At 43.6% G+C, this 21761-nt stretch overlaps 1 protein-coding gene across 1 annotated transcript in view; it reads right to left on the bottom strand.

Annotated features, from left to right (window-relative positions):
* Positions 1-599: 599 nt before the first annotated feature.
* Positions 600-21761, bottom strand: part of IL6R (interleukin 6 receptor) — an 82310-nt gene continuing 61148 nt past the window's right edge. Inside the window, exons 8-10 of the mRNA XM_033925695.1 lie at positions 17501-17573; positions 15053-15158; positions 600-2828 (exon numbers count right to left, since the gene is read on the bottom strand). Coding sequence (XP_033781586.1) covers positions 2672-2828; positions 15053-15158; positions 17501-17573 — 336 coding nt within the window. The 3' untranslated portion in view covers positions 600-2671. The remainder of the gene's footprint in view (positions 2829-15052; positions 15159-17500; positions 17574-21761) is intronic.

Below are 21761 nucleotides of genomic sequence, written 5' to 3'. Positions count from 1 at the left end.
TTTATCTGTGTTAATTAAGAACATAAGAGTTGCTATACTGGGACAGACTGAAGGTCCATCAAGCCCAGTACTTGTTTCCAACAGTGGCCAACCCAGGTCCCCAGTATATGCCAAGATCCCAAGGAGTAAAATAAATTTTATGTTGCTTATCCTAGGAATAAGCAGTGGATTTCCCCACATCCATCATCATGATGGCGTATAGACTTTTGTTTTAGGAAGTTATCCAAACCTTTTTAAAACCCTACTAAGCTAACTGCTTTCACTACACTGACCGGCAACAAATTTTAGAGTGTAATTATATGTTGGCCCCCATCTTTTACTAAGCTGCAGTAGAGGTTTCTACTGCAGCCTGGAACACTAAATGCTCCAACGCTGCTCTGATGCTCATAGAATTCCTAAAAGCATAGGAGCATTTAGCGCTCCAGGCTGTGGTAGAAACCTCTATCGCGGCTTAGTAAAAGAGGGCCTGAGTGAAGAAATATTTTCTTTGGGAGTTTTTATTTTAATTTTTATTAAGCATATATACAGTGCAACAGTTATACAATCAAAATTCAATATACAACACTTACATACTTGCAATTAACTGAAAACAATTTACCCATCCCTCCCCTCCCTCCCTCCCTTCCTGGATGTGCGTGGAACTAAGATCTGGAAGGTAAATTATCAGTCATTAAGATGCGTAACAAATGACTCCAATGGACTTCAAATTTCTTTAAAATTCCTAATTTTTCCAGACTGCTCCGCCAACATTCTCTCATAACGGTAGTATAAACAAAGTGTTTCCCACCAAAAAGTAAAATTTAATCGATCCCAATTTTTCCAATTTCTAGTGATAAGTTGTATGGCCACCCCTCGTCATTATAAGAAGAAGTCTATCCTTATTTTTGTCCCAAATAAAATCACATCGTATGACAATGAAATAGAGACACCTAAAACAAAATTAATTTTGCCCCAAACTGATTTCCAGAAACTGATTTCCAGAATAAAAGATGATCCAGTGTCCCCACTTCAAAATGACAATGCCAGCACTTATTTGACTTTGTGTTGTCCAGTTTTTGCAGTCTTACTGGAGTCCAAAATATTCTATATAACAGAAAAAACAAAGTTTGTGTCATAGATGCTGAAGGTGTACAACACACCCTACGAGTCCAAATCTGTGGCCATTGAGTAACAGAAATGTTTTGTTGTGTTTCCAAGCCCCAAATATCTCTTAAGCTCATTTTCGGGGGTTTTGAAAGGTACACATATATTAATTTATACTATTTGGAGGCCTGATGACCTTGAACATCCACTTGGAAACATATGACGGGCAGGCTATGCTGATTTACTATAGAACGCCAACCAGGAAACCCTTTCTGAATGGCTTGTTTTAATTGTAACTATTTATAACCCTGAGTTTTTTATATATTAAATGATTGCTGTATTTGACGTAAAGAAGCCAATTTCCCATCCATAATTACATCATTTAATGTTCCAATACCTGCCATTAACCAATGCTTCCATAGGATTTTTGAATTTCCTATCATTATTTTGGAGTTCAGCCAGAGTTTTAAAGAGGGGATTTGGTTCTGGTTTGTTTTAAATCTACTACCTAGTATTGTAAGGCTTGCTAACAAATGCACATTTAAGAAAATAGTGTCTGTGACAGAAGCAGAATCTGAACCTCAGTCTTCTGGTTCCTTGTCCATCAATCTTACACTAGGGGCTCCTTTTAAGAAGCTGCGTTAGTGCAGAATTTGAACCTCAGCCTTCTGGTTCATTGTCCATCAATCGTACACTAGGGGCTCCTTTTACGAAGCTGTGTTAGGGCATTAACGTGCGGAATAGCACGCGCTACATTGCCGCACGCGTTAGACGCTAATGCCAGCATTGAGCTGGCATTCGTTCTAGCTGCATAGCATGCAGTAATATCCTGCGTGCGCTAAAAAACGCTAGCGCACCTTAGTAAAAGGAGCCCTAGGTATCTCAGATATTGAATATAATTTGAAAGGATAGAAGAATTACAGTGTACATTGTTCTTAGGAAACATCTATTAAGTATTATGAAAACATGGGACAAAAAAGTAGGTCACATATTGAACTGAAAAAAGTGTCAGTATAATGTCAGCTGAAAGGGAAAGAGGGTGATGGAACCTTAGGAATTAAATGATTTGCTAGGGCATAATCATTGGAGGACAGTTTGACTTTTAACATGACACCATCCTCTGTATTTTTTGCAGACTAACATCACTAACTCTGGATGTTTTCTTTAGCAAATACTGTATAAAAAACCTCTGTGTAGCTATTAAATCTAGACATCCTTTCATAAGATGCAATGCCCATAAAGTCAATTTATTTCTAAACATCTATCTTTCTGCATCTAATACATTAAACCGGATTGGAAGGTTCTTCTGTGCAGCAATCATCTATGTCTATGGTACTGGCATTATAGAAGACTGGTGATGGAAGTAAGATATAGGGCAAATCACCGGAGGCTGATGCTGAAAGTGGGACAAGATGAATCACCAGTAAATGAGACGTAGGTTGAACCATTGTGGGCTGGTGCTGAAAGTGAAATTTGGGGCGAGTCACTGGAGGTTTGTGCTGGGAGTGTCATTGAGCGAGTCACTGGGAGTTGGAGCCACAGGAGAAACCTGAAGTGAGTTGCTAGGGGCTGATGCAGGAGAGGAGTTTCAGGATGTATCACTGGGGGCTGATTCTGAAGGAGGAAAGATGGTTGTAGCATTTGAATTTGGCTTCCATCTCTCAAGGACCAACTGAATTGGGGAATATTGAAGGAAAATGCTCAGTTTTTCTTCCTTAAGAGTTTGCTTCCATTTTTTCTTATACCTTGAAAAAAAACAACCACAAATTGTAAGATCTTAGCAATATTTCATAATATCTTACACCATTAAACAACTATTGCTCTGCTCAGACATTACATTACATTAGTGATTTTTATTCCACCATTACCTTGCGGTTCAAGACGGATTACAGAAGAGGATTTCTGGACATGTCCAGAGGTGTTACAGAGTAGTGCGGGTTGCTTCAGAGGATTGAAATGTTTCATACAGTATTAGTTTTCATGGATTTCTTGAATAGCAGGGTTTTTATTTCTTTTCTGAAAGTTTTGTAGTCTGGGGTCGCGATTAGTAGATTGGAGACTTGGTGGTCTAGATTTGCTGCCTGTGTGACTAGAATGCCATCATACAGTTTTTTCTGTTTGAGATCTCTGATTGGAGGGTATGTGAATGGTATCTGGGTTCTCCTGTGTCTGGTTGTGGTAGTTTGGATTAGGCGGTTGTTCAAGTAGGCTGGGCTGTCACCATTTATGGATTTAAATAATAGACAGTAGAATTTAAATAGTATTGTTGCTTGAATTGGGAGCCAGTGTGAATTGAGATATGCCTCGGTGATGTGGTCATGTTTTCTTAGTGAATAGATTAATCTCAAGGCTGTGTTTTGTACTGTTTGTAGTTGTTTTATCATTGTTGCGGGGCAGGTGAGATATAGGATGTTGCAGTAGTCAAGGACACCTAGGACTAGGGATTGGACCATGAGCTGGAATTGTTTTCTGTCAAAAAATTTTCAAACTTGCCTTAGGTTTCTCATGACCGCGAATGATTTCTGTATTGTTTTGCTGATTTGTGGTTGTATGATGCAGCATCTTTCTATCGTCATTCCCAGAAGTTTTAGAGTGGGTTGAATGGGATATGTGATTGAGTTTATTACTAGGTTTGTTATGGTTGGGGTTTTATTTTTTCCAAGAAGTATGAATTTTGTTTTGTCTGGGTTCAGTTTTAGTTTGTGGTCTTTCATCCATGTTGCCACTGTTTCTAGAGTTCTGTGTAGTGTGTCTGTCATGGTGGGCGTTGGCTGATCAAAAGGAAGGAGAATGGTGATGTTGTCTGCATAGCTATAGGAGGTTAAGCCTATTTTGTCTAGGCAAGTGCCAAGGGATGCAATGTAGAGATTGAAGAGTGTTGGGGATAATGGCGATCCTTGGGGTACATCACAGGAGTTGGACCATGGTTCTGATTTTTCTTTGTTTGTCTTTACTCTGTAGGTCCTGGATTGTAGGAATCCTTGAAACCATGTGTGTACTTTGCCTGTGATTCCTATTGTTTCTAGTATTTGTAGCAGGATGTTGTGGTCTACCAGGTCAAATGCTGTGGTGAGATCTAGTTGAATAATCAGCATTTTTTTGCCTGTGCTGAGGTGTTGTCTAGCTGTGTCCAGAAGGGAGCCTAGTAGTGTCTCAGTGCTGAAGTTGATTTTGAATCCAGATTGTGTAGGGTAGAGCAAATTGTGGTTTTCTAGGTAGTTGATGAGGAGTTTAGCTACGAGGCCGGCCTTCCATTAGCTTGACATATAGTGGAATTGAGGCTATGGGTCTGTAGTTGGATGGTTGATCTATTGCTCCTTTTGGGTCTTTTAAGATCGGGGTGATGATGATTTCGGAGAGGTCTTGTGAGAAAAGGCCTTGAGCATGGTTTGTATCCATTGCATGAGGAGAGTGCAGAATTTTTAGGCTGGAAGTTTTTAATAGGTATGGAGGGCATTAGTTGAGGTCGCAAGCTGCGTGGCTGTATTTTTTATAGAGTTTGTTAAGGTCAGACCATTGTATTGTGGAGAAGTGGGACCAGGTTCTATCTGCTGTAGCTGATTCTTTTCCTTTGGGGACATTTTGATCTCTTCTACGTGGGTTGGGGTTCCGGCGAAGTTTGTCCTAGCAGTTGTAATTTTGTTTTTAAAATATTCAGCTAAAAGGGTGGCCGAAGGGGGAGGGTTGTCATTTTTGGCTAGGTAGGGTTTGGTGTCTGTGAGTTCTTTTAGTAATTGGAATAGTTTTTTTGTGGCTTGAGCTTCTATGCTTATTTGGTTTGTGTAGTATGTCTTTCTTTTTTCTTTTAGTTTTAGTTTGTATTGTTGGTTGAGTTTTTTCCATGCTGCTCTTGTGAGTTCTTGGTTACTTTTTCTCCATTTTCTTTCTAGTCGTCTGCATTGTCTTTTGAGTAGGAGTAGTTCGATGTCGAACCATTTGTCTGATCGTCTGCTGATTCTGGTTTTTGTTTGTATTGGGACTAGCTCATCTAGGTACTTATATTGCACCATTGTCAGATGAAGTCTTTGGGGGTCACATTCTTGGATTGTAGCATCTGTTTTGTTCCAGAATTTGGAGGGGTCGATATATGTACGTGATTTGAAGGTTAAGCTTTGGGATTTTGGTTTGGTTTTGCCTTTCAAATCGTTCTTCAGATATGTGAAGGGGAAGCAACCGGCAAGGGAAAAAGTGGGGCCATTGGATGATGGAGACAAAAAAGGAGTGGTAAAAGAGGAAAAAGAGATAGCAGACAGGTTAAATAAGTTCTTCACGTCAGTCTTCACGAGGGAGGACACATCCAATATTCTGGAACCGGAGGACATCGTAAATGGGGATCGGGATGAAAAGCTGGTCCAACTAGAGGTAAACCAAGAGGATGTCCTCAGGCAGATAGACAGACTAAAGAGCGACAAATCGCCAGGTCCGGACGGCATTCACCCAAGGGTACTCAAGGAACTAAGGAACGTAATAGCAGAGCCACTTCGCCAAATATGTAACCTATCCTTAAAAACTGGAGAGATCCCGGAGGATTGGAAAATTGCAAATGTCACACCCATCTTCAAGAAGGGTTCAAGGGGGGACCTGGGGAACTACAGGCCGGTGAGCTTGACCTCGGTCCCGGGAAAAATGATGGAAGCACTGATTAAGGACAGTATCTGTGAACACATAGAAAACAATGGACAGCTAAAGTCGAGCCAGCACGGCTTCTGCAAGGTTAGGTCATGCCTCACAAACTTATTGTACTTCTTTGAGGGGGTAAACAGACAGGTGGATAAAGGGGAATCCATTGACATCATTTACCTTGACTTTCAAAAAGCCTTTGACAAGGTACCGCACGAAAGGCTGCTTAAAAAGCTGTGGAGACACGGGGTGCAAGGGGAGGTCCACCGATGGATCAAAAACTGGCTGGCAGACAGGAAACAGAGGGTTGGAGTGAAGGGCCATTACTCAGACTGGCATGGGGTCACGAGCGGAGTTCCGCAGGGGTTGGTGCTGGGACCGCTCCTGTTCAATATATTTATTAATGACCTGGAGGCGGGAACAAATTGCGAAGTTATTAAATTTGCGGATGACACCAAACTCTACCGCAGGGTTGAAACCATGGAAGACTGCGAAGATCTGCAAAGGGACCTAACGACGCTAGAAGAATGGGCCAAAAAATGGCAAATGAACTTTAACGTAGGGAAATGCAAGGTCATGCATGTAGGGAAAAAGAACCCGATGTTCAGCTACAAAATGGGAGGATCACTGCTAGGGGTAAGTAACCTTGAAAGAGACCTGGGAGTGATGGTGGACACGTCTTTGAAGGCGTCAGCACAGTGCGCCACAGCCTCAAGAAAAGCAAACAAAATGTTGGGTATCATTAAGAAGGGTATCACGACCAGGACAAAGGAGGTCATCCTGCCACTGTATCGTGCAATGGTGCAACTGCATCTGGAGTACTGTGTCCAGTATTGGTCGCCGTACCTCAAAAAGGACATGGCGGTACTTGAGGGAGTCCAGAGAAGAGCAACTAAACTGATAAGAGGTATGGAAAACCTCTCATATACTGACAGACTGAAAAAGCTGGGGCTGTTCTCCCTGGAAAAGCGGAGACTTAGAGGAGACATGATAGAAACCTTCAAGATCCTGAAGGGTATAGAAAAAGTAGACAGGGACAGATTTTTCAGATTACGGGGAACCATAAGTACAAGGGGGCACTCGGAAAAATTAAAAGGAGACAGGTTTAAAACAAATGCCAGAAAGTTCTTTTTCATCCAGAGGGTGATGGACACATGGAACGCGCTTCCGGAGGCTGTGACAGGCCGGAGCACGTTACAAGGCTTCAAAGAAGGTTTGGATAGGTTCCTAGAGGATAAAGGAATTGAGGGGTACAGATAAGAGTAGTGGTAGGTTATAGGGATAGTCTGGGACCATTGCTCAGGCAATGGGCCTGATGGGCCGCCGCGGGAGCGGACCGCTGGGCGAGATGGACCTCTGGTCTGCCTCAGCGGAGGCAACTTCTTATGTTCTTATGTTTGGCCCAGTTGATATTGAAGGTGTATGTGTAATGGTCTGAACAGATAGATCTGGACCATTTTTCATTTGAGATTTGAATCTCTGGTAGAATGGGCTGTTGGGTCATGAAGGCTGCAAAGTCTAGTTGGTGACCTTTCTCGTGTGTGGTTTGTAGGTCTAAGATCTTGTAGGTTAAGACTTCAAGGTAAGACAGTAGGTTTTCTACTTGCTTAGAGGTATGGTCTTTGAGATGAAGGTTTAGATCTCCTAGGATTAGGTTGTAAGTTGCCGTTAGTGAGTTTCGGTATATAAAATCTTTGAATTCTGCTCTTGCTGTGTTCCAATTCCCTGGCGTTATGTAGCATGCAGGTTATGGATCCTTTTAGTGTGGTGCATGAAAGTTGGCATGTATTGGGTGGACGTTTTGTCTAGTAAGTTTAAGTTTAGGGAGTTTCTGATTAAGATGGTTAGACCTCCTCCTCTTTTTTTTCCCCTGCAGACCACTGTTATCTTGTATCCCTTCGGGCAAACTTCCATTATCCTGGGGTCCGAGTCTGAGGTTAGCCAGGTTTCAATGAGGAAGAGGCAGTCTAGATTTTTGGTTTTTATCCAGTCTTTTATGTGTTCTTTCTTTGGGCCTAGAGCTCTGATGTTTATGTAGGCACATGTTAGTGTGGTGTATTTTATTTGCGCACTATTTGTTGCTTTTGGGTAGACAAGTGCTCTTGGTTGGGGGTGTGGTTTAATCCTGGAAGGGTTTGTTGGTCTTCTCCTCCATGTTGGTGTGATGATGTGGTATATGTTGGTCTGGGAGTTTATGTTTCTGTCTGTAACCACGAGGCAGACCGCGGCGGCGTTCAAACCTTTTCTCTTTGTCTTTGCTTGCTTGTAGGAGAAGCAGGAGAAGCAGGTAGGATCGGAGAGCTGAGGGGAGAAAGCCGGGACGCAGAGCAGGGCTAGACAGCCAGCGAGGAGGGGCAGAAACTAACTGGGGCAGTGGCGAGAGAGAGCTCCGCCCACCCCCACCGCGTCAGAGGTCGCTTCGGAGCCCGGGCTCCCCCTTAAAAGAGGGAGAGCCAGGACCACGAGGCAGACCGCGGCGGCGTTCAAACCTTTTCTCTTTGTCTTTGCTTGCTTGTAGGAGAAGCAGGAGAAGCAGGTAGGATCGGAGAGCTAAGGGGAGAAAGCCGGGACGCAGAGCAGGGCTAGACAGCCAGCGAGGAGGGGCAGAAACTAACTGGGGCAGCGGCGAGAGAGAGCTCCGCCCACCCCCACCGCGTCAGAGGTCGCTTCGGAGCCCGGGCTCCCCCTTAAAAGAGGGAGAGCCAGGACCACGAGGCAGACCGCGGCGGCGTTCAAACCTTTTCTCTTTGTCTTTGCTTGCTTGTAGGAGAAGCAGGAGAAGCAGGTAGGATCGGAGAGCTGAGGGGAGAAAGCCGGGACGCAGAGCAGGGCTAGACAGCCAGCGAGGAGGGGCAGAAACTAACTGGGGCAGCGGCGAGAGAGAGCTCCGCCCACCCCCACCGCGTCAGAGGTCGCTTCGGAGCCCGGGCTCCCCCTTAAAAGAGGGAGAGCCAGGACCACGAGGCAGACCGCGGCGGCGTTCAAACCTTTTCTCTTTGTCTTTGCTTGCTTGTAGGAGAAGCAGGAGAAGCAGGTAGGATCGGAGAGCTGAGGGGAGAAAGCCGGGACGCAGAGCAGGGCTAGACAGCCAGCGAGGAGGGGCAGAAACTAACTGGGGCAGCGGCGAGAGAGAGCTCCGCCCACCCCCACCGCGTCAGAGGTCGCTTCGGAGCCCGGGCTCCCCCTTAAAAGAGGGAGAGCCAACGGCGCGCGGCTGTCCGGCGCGCGGCGAAGGCGAGCGGCAAAGGCGCTCGCCTTAGCGAGGGCCGCCTTCGCGAAGGAGCCGAGAGAAGGAACCAGGCGTCCAGGCTGCTCAGCAGCAAAATCCATCTTCAATCTTCTTAAATAACTAAAAAAAAAAAAAAAAATTTCTTACCCTTTCTTCTATACTTACTATTTCTTCTCTCTCTACCTCTCCACCTAGATACACGTCGGGCGTACTCCAGCGCACCAACTTAAATTCACAAGGAAGGAAAAATGGAGGCAGCAGAAGGCCAGCGAAGCTTTCCAGTATACTGCATTGATTGTCACATGTATGACTACCTCCCTTCCGGGAGGCAGGCCTACATATGCGGTCGATGTCAGGAACTGGCTAGCCTAAGGAAGGAGGTCGGGAGACTGCAGATCAAAGTGCAGGAGCTAGAGGGACTCCGCTCCATAGAGGAACCAAGGGATTTTGAACCAACTGAGGACACCACCAGAGAAATCCACATCAACGAACAGGTCAGAGAGCTCGAGAGATTCATCGAAGAGGCCTGCAGGATGGTAGAGACACAGGATCACCCGATCTTCAGAAGGGAACAAACGGATGGAGGACAGGACCCGCCAGGAGCCACCAAGACCCGCCAGGACCCACCAGGAGCTGAGGGAGAGGAACCTTGCGGAGGAACCATTCAGGAGGAGGAAGGATTGGAGGACCCAATCATCGACACAGACCTGAGACCCAGGAGGAAGCTGAGAAAAGGAAAATCTGCTATCGTTGTGGGAGACTCAATCCTGAGAGAGGTGGACAGTCACATAGCAGGGGGCAGAGCGGATCGCCTAGTGACATGTCTCCCAGGGGCGAGGACAAAGGACATCTCCGACAGAATCGAGAGAATCATGGAGGGAGCTGAGACGGAGGAAACAGCAGTGATTGTCCACGTCGGAACAAATGACGTCAGCAGAAGGAATTTCAACATGACTACACTGACCGAGCAGTTTAATATCCTGGGGAGGAAGCTGAAGCTGAGGACAGGGAAGATAGCCTTTTCTGAGATCCTGCCAGTACCAAGGGCAGATGCGAGGAGGCAGACCGAGCTGCAAGCAACAAATGGATGGCTGAGACGATGGTGCGAGGAGGAGGGTTTCCTCTTTGTACGAAACTGGTCAACCTTCATGGGGAAAAACAAGCTCTACAGGAAAGACGGACTGCATTTGAGCACGGCTGGGACGAGGATGCTGGCACGTAACATCCAGACCTGCATAGACATGACTTTAAACTGACAACGAGGGGAAAGCCGATAGTCGATCTGACCTCGACACACCGGGCCACAGTATCAAGCAAGGATACTGAAACAGGAAATGGCGTTTGCGGACCAGAGATAAAATGGACACTTTTTGGACATAAATCCAAAGATGCAGTACAGGGACCTGAGAGGAAATTAGAGCAAATAAGCACGACAAGGAGGAAACAGACGAAACCAGAGGGCTATCAAAGAACTAAGAAGCGGGCAGAGGACGGGTTAGACACACCACAGGCAGCCCGTGAGGAGACCAGCAGGAGCAACAAATCAAGAGTAGATCCTAAAGAAAAGGTAACTAACTGGGACTTAAATTGCCTATACACAAATGCTAGGAGCCTAAGGACTAAAATGGGGGAGCTAGAAGTTATAGCCAGAAACAAGGACCTAGACAAAATAGGAATCACAGAGACATGGTGGTCAGAGGACAACAAATGGGACGTGGCCCTGCAAGGGTACAAACTCTACAGGAGGGACAGGGCACACAAGAAGGGGGGAGGAATAGCCCTGTATATAAAGGACTCCATTCCTTCATCCAGAACAGAAACAACAAGGGCAGACAGTTTGGAGTCACTATGGGTTAAACTGACAGGAGGGGAAGGAGCTGACATCAAATTGGGACTGTACTATCGCCCACCAGGACAGCCAGAAGCTAACGACCTGGACCTGGAGGCCGAACTGAGGCAGGAGTGCAAAAGTGGAAGGGTGGTGGTTATGGGAGACTTCAACTATCCGGGAATAGACTGGGACATTGGACACTCAAATTTCACGAGAGAAACTAAATTCCTAGAGGTGATAAGGGACTGTTTCATGGAGCAGCTAGTCACGGAACCAACGCGAGGGGAGGCCACTCTAGACCTAATCCTCAACGGGCTAGAGGGACCCGCAAAGGAAGTGGTGGTACTAGCACCATTAGGGAACAGCGATCACAACATGATCCAGTACAAATTAAACATGGGAACACCAAAGGTGAAAAGAACCACAACGACAGCACTTAACTTCAGAAAAGGAAACTACAAGGACATGAGGAAAATGGTAGGGAAAAAGCTCAGAAACAGCTCAGGGAAGGTGAAAACCGTAAAGGAAGCCTGGACACTGCTTAAAGGCACAGTGCTCGAGGCACAAGACCTGTACGTCCCAAGGTTTAGGAAAGGGTGCAAAAAAAATCGAACTAGAAACCCAGCATGGATAACAACTGCAGTTAAAAAGGCGATAAGCGACAAGAAATCATCCTTCAAGAAATGGAAAATGAACCAACAAAGGAAAACCAGGAAGAACACAAAAGACACCAGAAAAAATGCCATCAAGAGGTCAAGAAAGCAAAGAGAGAATATGAGGAAAGACTGGCAGGAGAAGCAAGAAACTTCAAACCCTTCTTCAGGTATGTGAAAGGGAAACAATCAGCCAGAGAGGAAGTGGGACCACTGGATGATGGAGACAGGAAAGGAGCGATAAAGGAAGAAAAAGAGATAGCTGACAGGTTAAACAATTTCTTCTCGTCAGTCTTCACCAGAGAGGACACATCCAATATCCCAGAACCCGAGGTGTTTATAAACGGAGAACACGACGAAAGACTGATTCAACTAGAGGTAAGTAAAGAGGATGTCCTCAGACAGATAGACAGACTAAAGAGCGACAAATCACCAGGCCCGGACGGCATACACCCAAGGGTACTAAAAGAACTGAGAAACGAAATAGCAGAGACACTTCAACAAATATGTAACCTCTCCCTAAAAACTGGGGAGATCCCAGAAGACTGGAAAATAGCAAATGTCATGCCCATCTTCAAGAAGGGATCAAGGGGTGACCCGGGAAACTACAGGCCTGTGAGCTTGACCTCGGTTCCGGGAAAGATGATGGAAGCAATGGTAAAGGATGCAATCTGCGAACACATAGAAAACAATGGACAACTGAAGGCGAGCCAGCATGGCTTCTGCAAGGGAAGGTCGTGCCTCACGAACTTGCTGCACTTCTTTGAGGGAATAAACAGCCAGATGGATAAGGGGGAATCCATAGACATCATTTACCTTGACTTCCAAAAAGCCTTTGACAAGGTACCTCACGAACGGCTACATAAAAAGCTGTGGAATCACGGGGTGCAAGGGGATATCTACCGATGGATCAAACACTGGTTGGCAGGCAGGAAACAGAGGGTTGGAATAAAAGGCCAATACTCAGACTGGCAATGGGTCACGAGCGGAGTTCCGCAGGGGTCAGTGCTGGGACCTCTACTGTTCAATATATTTATAAATGATCTGGAGACGGGGACAAAATGTGAGGTTATCAAATTTGCTGATGACACCAAACTCTGCAGCAGGGTTAGAAACACGGAAGACTGTGAAGACCTGCAAAGGGACCTAACGAGACTGGAAGACTGGGCAAACAAGTGGCAAATGAGTTTTAACGTACAGAAATGCAAGGTCATGCATGTAGGGAAAAAGAACCCGATGTTCGGCTACAAAATGGGGGGAACACTACTAGGGGTGAGTAACCTTGAAAGGGACCTGGGGGTGATGGTGGACACATCACTGAAACCATTGGCGCAGTGTGCGACAGCCTCAAAGAAAGCAAACAGAATGCTGGGCATCATCAAAAAGGGTATCACAACCAGGACGAAAGAAGTCATCATGCCGCTATATCGCGCAATGGTGCGCCCGCACCTGGAGTACTGTGTGCAGTACTGGGCGCCGTACCACAAGAAGGACATGGCGGTACTCGAGGGAGTGCAGAGGAGGGCGACTAAACTGATAAAAGGTATGGAAAATTTTTCATACGCTGACAGGTTAAAAATGCTGGGTCTGTTCTCCCTGGAGAAGAGGAGACTTAGAGGGGACATGATAGAAACCTTCAAAATCCTAAAGGGCATAGAGAAAGTAAATAAGGACAGATTCTTCAAACTGTGGGGAGCCACAAACACTAGGGGTCACTCGAAGAAATTGAAAGGGGACAGGTTTAGAACAAATGCTAGGAAGTTCTTTTTTACCCAGAGGGTGGTGGACACATGGAACGCACTTCCAGAGGATGTGATAGGCCAGAACTCTGTACAAGGGTTCAAGGAGGGTTTGGATAGGTTCCTGGAGGATAAGGGGATAGAGGGGTACAGATAGAACTTGAGGTAGGTTGTAGAGGTATTCAGAAACCACTTCACAGGTCGTGGACCTGATGGGCCGCCGCGGGTGCGGACCGCTGGGCGAGATGGACCTCTGGTCTGACCCAGTGGAGGCAACTTCTTATGTTCTTATGTTCTTATGTCCTGGCTGGGTGGTGAATTCTATTTTTAGTTGAAATAATTGGTATTGGGGAGATGTTGTTTGCTGCAACCTTCCAGTTGATTAGGAGCAAGATGATCAGTAGGATAGTTTGTGTTTGTGGTATAGCTTTCATTGTGAAAGATAGGAGGTAGGGAGTTGGTGGGAGTGAGGTTGTAGGTGATTTCCTGGGGGTTATATAGTTGATCTTTCTCTAGGTGTTTGTTGGTGGCAAGTGATTGGGACTTGCGCCTTAGATGGTGCGCTTTTAACTGGCTCAGTGGCTGGAGCGTCGGTGAGGAGCGGAGCGCTCTCCCACGCCCGAGGGGATCCTCAGTTGCTCCAGGAAGAACAAAATGGCAGAGCCAAGGAAAGGGGAACTTTGAAACAAGCAAGGTTTTCCGCTGAGCCCTCCAACTGGCTCAGTGGCTGGAGTGTTGGTGAGGGGCGGAATGCTCTCCCATACCCAAAAGGATCCTCAGTTGTGGGAAGAACAAAATGGCAGAGCCAAAGGAAAGGGGAGCTTTTAGACAAGCAAGGTTTCCTGCTGAGCCCTCCAACTGGCTCAGGAGCTGGATTGTCAGTGAGGGGCGGAGTGCTCTCCCACACCCGAGGGGATCCTCAGTTGCTCCAGGAAGAACAAAATGGCAGAGCCCTCCAACTGGCTCAGCGGCTGGAGCGTCAGTGAGGGGCAGAGTGCTCTCCCATGCCTGAGGGGATCCTCAGTTGCTCCGGGAAGAACACATGGCAGAGCCAAAGGAAATGGGAACTTTTAAACAAGTGCATTTGTAACAGACTGTGCACCTGAATATTTTCCAGTAATGAATTAGTTTAGGTAGAGGTAAGGTTGCCATTTTCCTTTCTCTTGGTGAACACAAGGAGTTACCTTATATATTCAAATATAAACCAAGATTTTGTGGCCAAAAAAAAGACATAAAAATTGAATTTCAGTTTATATTCAGGACTCCCTCATGGTATCTGGCATTCCTTTAATTCCCTTTCTTCCTAGAGGTGTTGCTCCTCGGCTGCCGCCCCCTCCCCTCAAACCAGAAACTTCCACTTCCTCCTTCCATTCTGCTGAGCAACATCCCCCCACCATGCCTACCGTACAGCCCTGGCAGTCCAGTGTATGCTATGTGTAAATGCTAGTATTCTGAACATTTACATAATTTATAGACTAAACCTCAAAATATCCAGCACTTAGAGCTTTGGGAATGTTCAGATATTTAGCCCAAGACTATAGAGAGTTTTGTCAGTGGTTCCAAAAGAGACAGACTATATACATCAGAGGTATAGAAGCCAACTTTTCAACATTATTGAGAGTGCTAAACTCAATAGACATGAGTTGCGATCTCTCAAAGGGTAGCTAGGGGGGGGGGGTCAATAGAGTGGGCAGACTTGATGGGCCTTGGCCCTGTTCTGCCGTCACTTTCTATGTTTCTATGTTACTATGACCTCTCAATGGATACAGTCAAGGAGTTTGTTCAATATTGAGGGTGTTCAAGCCCCCACAGCACCCACAGAGCTAGCTCCTATTGTGCTTTTACTACTAATTATCCTCCCTGCTGCATGGTACCCATAGCAGGATTAACCTCTCACCTTATGATGATTCCCATGAACAAAATAATACCAGGAACCAGACTGGCTCCAGCCAGGAAGAAAATATGCCAGGGGACCATTGACTCCTTCATACTTAATGTGTTCTCTGCAGAGAGAGGAAAATGCATGTGGACATTATTTCATGGTTCAGGACAATGTAAGACTATATTCAAAGAGAAAATGCAGTGTCTGAAAAACCTTAGACATAGCACTAGCTCCTGTCACATTTCACAAGTGTGGGTTTCTCAGCAGAGTGTATCTTCTCCACTCTCGCTCTCTTGCTCTTCCCTCTCTTTCAACTCTCCTGCCTCATCCCCACCAGTCCAGTTCCCCATCCTCCCTTCTCCCCAGCTTGGCTTCTCTATTCCACCATAGCTGGGATTCCTATCCCCAGAAGCTCCAATGCAAGCTGTCTTTATTACAATTCATGCCATTCTTACAGCATAGCATGCTGCTTATTTTATTTTTAGTTGTGTTCTTTTTTTCTGGCAACATCAGCCAGTGATAGTTTTCTGTGCTCCAGAAAAGCATAGTTCTTTTAGGCAGTTGTCCTGCTCTCTATGCTTGTTGAGTCTTTGAGACTGTTTTTCTATATCCTCAGCAGGAAAGGAAAATAATAAAATACACACTAGTTGCTTTATATAATTGCTAGGTTGACGTGTGTTCCCTCATTCTGTGAGGTTATTTGTCAAACAGAATTTGACAGCAGTGCCCAATACATCCAACTTTTGCTTCTCACACCAGGTCCTCCTTTCACTACCATCGACAGAGTGGCAAAAACCCTGTGTTCTCATTATAATGTGTTGCTGCCACTTCTTGGTTTACAGACATTGTCAGCCTGAATGACTTCCTTGTCACTATTGACATCTTACCCTACCTCTCTGCAGCTAACAGTGCTGATGAAGCAAAATAACTTTTTAACTCTTGGCTACAACCAGAATAGCCCCTCTCTACGTTAAACACTAGTGCAACTTTCAATGAGTTCAAAATACGTGGGCACTCAAACACTTGCAGTAACATTAAGAGACTGAAACCAGTGCAAGAATTCAGATATTAAGAGGCAATTCCAGGAGTATATGTTAGCAGCACCTGTCCCAAATAAGGACATTCAAAACAGGAAAGGCCCAAGGGAACAGGGGTAATTTCTGGGCATCATGGCAATCTGGAACCCACACTTTGTTGAGCTATATAATAGAATTATGTGTAGTGTGAGATAAATTAATATTAAAGGGCTGTTTGCTCTAACAAATAATGCTAGTACCAGAGAACAGTAGATTAAAGAAACTAGTAGTAAATTAAAAATTAATTTTGAAAATATTTTCAGTTTTTACTTAGTTTAGAAAAGATTTGGACAAATTTCTGGAGGGCAGGCCATAACTAATTATTGGGTATCTCTTCACTGCTTACTTCTGGGACTGATCAATATGGAAAGGACTTTGCTAGTAAAATCTGACAGCTACTTCCAGGTGACCTAAATTGGCCACTGTCAGCCAAATCTTGGGCTTGATGAACTTTTGAAGAGTAGCCCACTGGTTAATGCAGTAGACTGAGAACTTGGGAAACTGGGTTTGATTCCTACTGCAGCTTATTGGTAGGGTTACCATATGGCTCCAGAAAAAGAAGCTTCAAAACTTTAGAAAAATTTAATTTAAGGTCTATCTCTATGAAAAGTCAGTTAGATGTAATATCTTAAATAATCTACTCATAGACCTCAGCAGTCCTACTGTGTGTATAACAGTTTCTACACACAGATCAAAAACACTAACCTCTTTATCAGTCTATTATTATTATTTTTATTTTTTAACTTTTTAGCAATTTGATACTCCTTTTAAAGTGTTTAATAATGCATTCTAAATTTAAATAAATATTCATCTTTGTAAACACGGCTAGAGGTACATATTCCGACATAGAACTATGTTTCGCCACAGGCTGTTTCAAGGAAATCCCCCTTTAAGTTGCCGGTTCCATGTTACCCATATCGTAATATTCTATCAGGAGTAGGTTGGTGTTTTTGATCTGTGTGTAGAAACTGTTGTACACACAGTAGCACCGCTGAGGTCTATGAGTAGATTATTTAAGTATTACATCTAACTGACTTTTCCAGAAAAAGGAGGACAGATGGAGACATCTGGGCTTTACTTCTATTGAAAGCAATGGAAGTAAAACACAGATGTCTCAATCCGTCCTTTTTCTGGAGCCATATGGTAACCCTACTCATTGGGATCCTGAGCAATTCAATAAACCCTCCATTTCCCTAGGACAAAACCTTAGATTGGGTCCACTAGGGACCCAGAGAAGTTACCAGTATATAAATATGTAAACTACTTTGATTGTACCATAGAAAGGTGGTCTTATCAAATCCATGACCCTTTACCCTATTAGTCTGTCACAACAGGCCACTATGTTCTTAATATGTTTGCCTTATTATCAAGTCAGCAGATCTCTCACCATTTGGATCTAGTTCCAGGTTGGAATATTCCTCAGAGTAAGTATAGGTCACATCCTCGGTGTAATCATAAAACTGAAAAAGAAGAGTCCACAGGCCTGGGTTTATAATGCAGTGGGATAGGAAACATGTCAGCATCTTCATCCCCACTCTATGACACATGAGCAACAAAATATAGCCAGAAGAGTGCTAGGCTGCATAGAGAGAGAGAGGCATAGGATTACCAGACATCCAGATTTCCCCGGACATGTCCTCCTTTTGAGAACATGACCAGGGGGACCAGATGGCTTTTCAAAACCCGGCACTTTGAAAAAACCCCGGAATAGGAATGATAATTAACATTTTCTATGCGTACAATGTGCTTTGTGTTTTTTTTTTAATTTTATTGTTGGTAGATCATTTTGACTTGGTCATTTTAAAAGTAGCTCGCAAGCCCAAGAAGTGTGGGCACCCCTGGTCTAGAATGTCTCACCTATCTACTGGTAAAGAAAATGTGGAGAGGCATAATCAAAACACACGTCTAAGTTCAATTTGGGTGGATGGCGCTAGATACCCAAAGTCAGCAGTGGGAAAATGCCCATTTTCAAAAAATACATCTAGAATATATATATATATATTTATTAATGTATATATTTTTTGAAAATCATCTATCTGGACGTCCAGGCTATTGTTCATCCAGACTGCCATAGAGATGTTCTGGCTATCTTTATACCACAATTTCAACCAAATTTCTTCCAAGTCCCAAACGCCCAGAATATTTGGACGTGGGAGGGGCCATTCTTGTATTACCCAGACATGGCAACAGAGCAGTGAGGTACCTTACAGAGCACTGTTGTGAACTGAACAAAAAGTGTGCCAGATAAACCCAACCCTTCCCCCTCCTCCTAGATAAATTCTCCCCCAAAACCTCCACTTAAATAATCTCTTCCTCCCCAAAACACCAACCAAGTAATCAGATCCCTGAAATGTTACATAATCTTATTTGTACTCTAACTGTAATCTATTTGTTATATCACACAGTAACGTACAGTCAATTTAATATCCAATTTGCAAGTTCTTCCAGAATTTATCCAGGTACCTCTCCTCCCTTGTAACCAAAAAAAAACAAAAAACCCCAAAACTGTTGTAACTTCACTGGAAATGTCCAGTTAGCTCTTTTGTAATCCGCCTTGAACTGCAAGGTATAGGCGGAATAGAAGTCCCTAATGTAATGTAATGTAATAAACATCTCACCAGAACTCCCTTATAGATTATGGTGAGCCCCCAAAACCCACTATACTCACCTGTCTACAATCACAATAGCCCTTATGGCTGCAGGTGGCACCTATATGGCAGAAGAATAGGGTTTGGGGTTTTTTTTGGTGGGCTTACATGTTCCACTATAAATGTAGTGGTTGGAGTGGCTTATGGGCCTGGGTTCCTCTCTATGGTTCACTAGCCCAGCGTCTTAGCTATTTAAGATACCTGTGTGTAGCTCTACTAGGCTTTCCTATACCAGGTACTGATGTCCTGGAGACAGGTATGTATTTTTTTATTCTGATCTTTGTGGGGATGTGAGGGGGTCAGTGAACACTGGGGGAGTATGTTTTACATTGTCTAATTGACAATGTTTAAGTTTCGTCCAGGATGTCTAGTAAAACATTTGATTATCCCTGCAGGATGAATAAGACTAGGTCAGCCCACATCCCGCCCTCATCCCACCCTACCCACTCCTCCAGATAAGCCCCTTTCAGCTCTGGGTGCACAGCGGCATTCAGAGGCATAAAAAGTTCCTTGACACATCCAGAAAATTGGTTTGATTATCGGCACTTGGGCGATCTGTCTTTTAGGTCATCCAAGTGCCGACTTGGGCGGGTTTTTAGACATGTTTAAGTTTTGAATATGAGCCCCATAATCTCTTTTTATATCACATTCAAAGCATATGTTATGCTTGCAGAAGCTACTTATCTCTGGGGGGGGGGGGGGAGAATCATAAAGTTCATATTAACAAATAAATGATGTGAGTTTAGCAATGGCAGAGGAGAAGACATTCATATGGTTGAAAGCAACAGTGCATTGGAGTTATGTTCCAAGATTGCATCATATAAACTGTTTATATGAGATTGGCAAGGTGACATATTGCCAACAGCTCTGTTTACAATGCCAGTGTTTAATCATGAAGAGGTGTAACCTGTGTAGAGTGCCAAATACAACTCTGGCCACCTTGTTGGGCAGACTTGGACTATGCAGGTCTTTTTCTGTCAATATTTACTATGTTATATTACACAATCATCCCCTTGTTTCATCCCTTTCTATAAGACAGTTTCTCTCAATAAATATTTCCTCGTATTTTTAATTCAACCTCTTTATTAACAAAGAAAACAAACAATACAGTCCTCCCTGCCGCAACAATCCAGGGTTATACAAGTACATCACATTGTCTCATATTACAAATAAGCTGAGATGTTATTCAAAATTCATATCTTACTATTATGACAATACAAATCTAAAAGCACCCAAACCTTTTTAAATATTAAGAAGCTTGGTCTTTTTAATCACAATAGTTTCCTTGTACTTTCTAGTGAGACATACAACATTACACCAAGCATTCGTGGAAAACAATGGATAGGAAAACAAAGATGAAAATGTTATAATGCCCTTGTATCACTCTATGGAATGGCCGCACCTCGAATATTGTGTGCAGTTCTGGATGCCATGTCTCAAAAAAGATTTAGTGGAATTAGAAAAGGTATAGAGAAGGGTGACAAAAATGATAAAAGGGATGGCATGACTTCCCTATGAGGGAAGGCAAAAGCAGCACAGTCCCCTCCCCCAAAGCGATTTCCTGTTTCCACCTGATTAAATATTTAGAAACTTCACAGGATGACTTTAAACATAAGGCTACCCTCCTAGTAACTTTGACTAGTAAGATAGATAAGTTTAGAAATTTGAGAGCTTATTTTAAAAAGAAAAATGAGAACTTTTGTGGACAGAAATTGCAAATTTTTCCAGATGTGGTTAGGTCCACACAGATGAAAAGGAGGAAATTTTTGGATATGAAATCTAAAGTTCTGGCCTTGAAAGCCTCATTCTTCTTGAAATTTCCTTGTAAATGCATTATTGTATAACAGAATGTACAATACATATACTTTGACCCTAGTCATTTGGAGAAATTTCTGCCGGATAAATGGCAGACCTTAGGAGGAGTATTTGTAATAATTAGGGTAATAAAAGTAGCAGCTCAAGGGTGATGTTGGTTGTCGAGGAGTGGTCAAGTGAATTTAAATTAAAATTAAATTAGAATAAAATAAAATTGTTCTTTGCTACTACAGCTAAACTTTCTGAGGATTGTTTGTCGTTACATAGGGTACAATATTGTGTTCTTTCTACTTTAAAAAATATTATGAATCCTCATGAACAGAAATCTTACTATGCGAGCAGAAGTGGATGCTGTAGTAAAAAAGGGATTCTCTGTACTATGGAAATTACGTTCATTAAGGCTTCTTTTTCATTTCTACGCTTTTCAATTATTGGTGCAGTCTTTAGTTTTATCAGTTTTGGACTATTGTAATATAGGGTCTCTTCTATCAAACTGCGCTAACAGTTTGTAGCATGGTGAGCTGCGCTGAATGGCCTGCACTGCTCCCGACGCTCATAGAGTTCCTATGAGCATCAGAAGCAGCATGGGCCATTCAGCACAGCTCTCTGCGCTAAAAACTGCTAGCACAGTTTGATAGAAGAGGCCCATAGTATATTTCACTGGTCTAGAAAACAATTTTTGGAAACTGCGGTTAATTCAGAGCTCCACAGTATGATTGAATTTTTTAAAAAAATTTTTTATTGATTTTTCAGATTACAAATACGCAATAAATGATTCACATATTTGCACCTTACATAATAAGCGCAACAAAACTTACAAATATTGCTGCACAATGAAATTTCCCCTACCCTCCCAACTAATAAACAAATATAATAAAACCTTCATGAAACTATTCATAAACTCCTTGAATCAATTCCAATTCTATTCCCTTCCCTTACTCCCCCCTCCCCCCTAGGATGTGTATGTTTACTTGTCTATAAAATTAAATTAATTATTACTCTTTACAGTATTTAGTCAATGGCTCCCAAACATCCATACAATTCTTAAAGCATCCCTATTGTATGGCCATGCAACGCTCCATTTTATAAGTATAACACAGGGATTCCCACCAGAATGTGTAGTTCAACCTATCCCAGTTTGTCCAATTTCTCAAAATAAGCTGCATGGCAATCCCTGTCATTACA

This window comes from Geotrypetes seraphini, chromosome 16, assembly GCF_902459505.1.
Source record: "Geotrypetes seraphini chromosome 16, aGeoSer1.1, whole genome shotgun sequence".
Lineage (NCBI taxonomy): Eukaryota > Metazoa > Chordata > Amphibia > Gymnophiona > Dermophiidae > Geotrypetes > Geotrypetes seraphini.
This window is presented reverse-complemented; position numbering and strand designations above follow the sequence as displayed.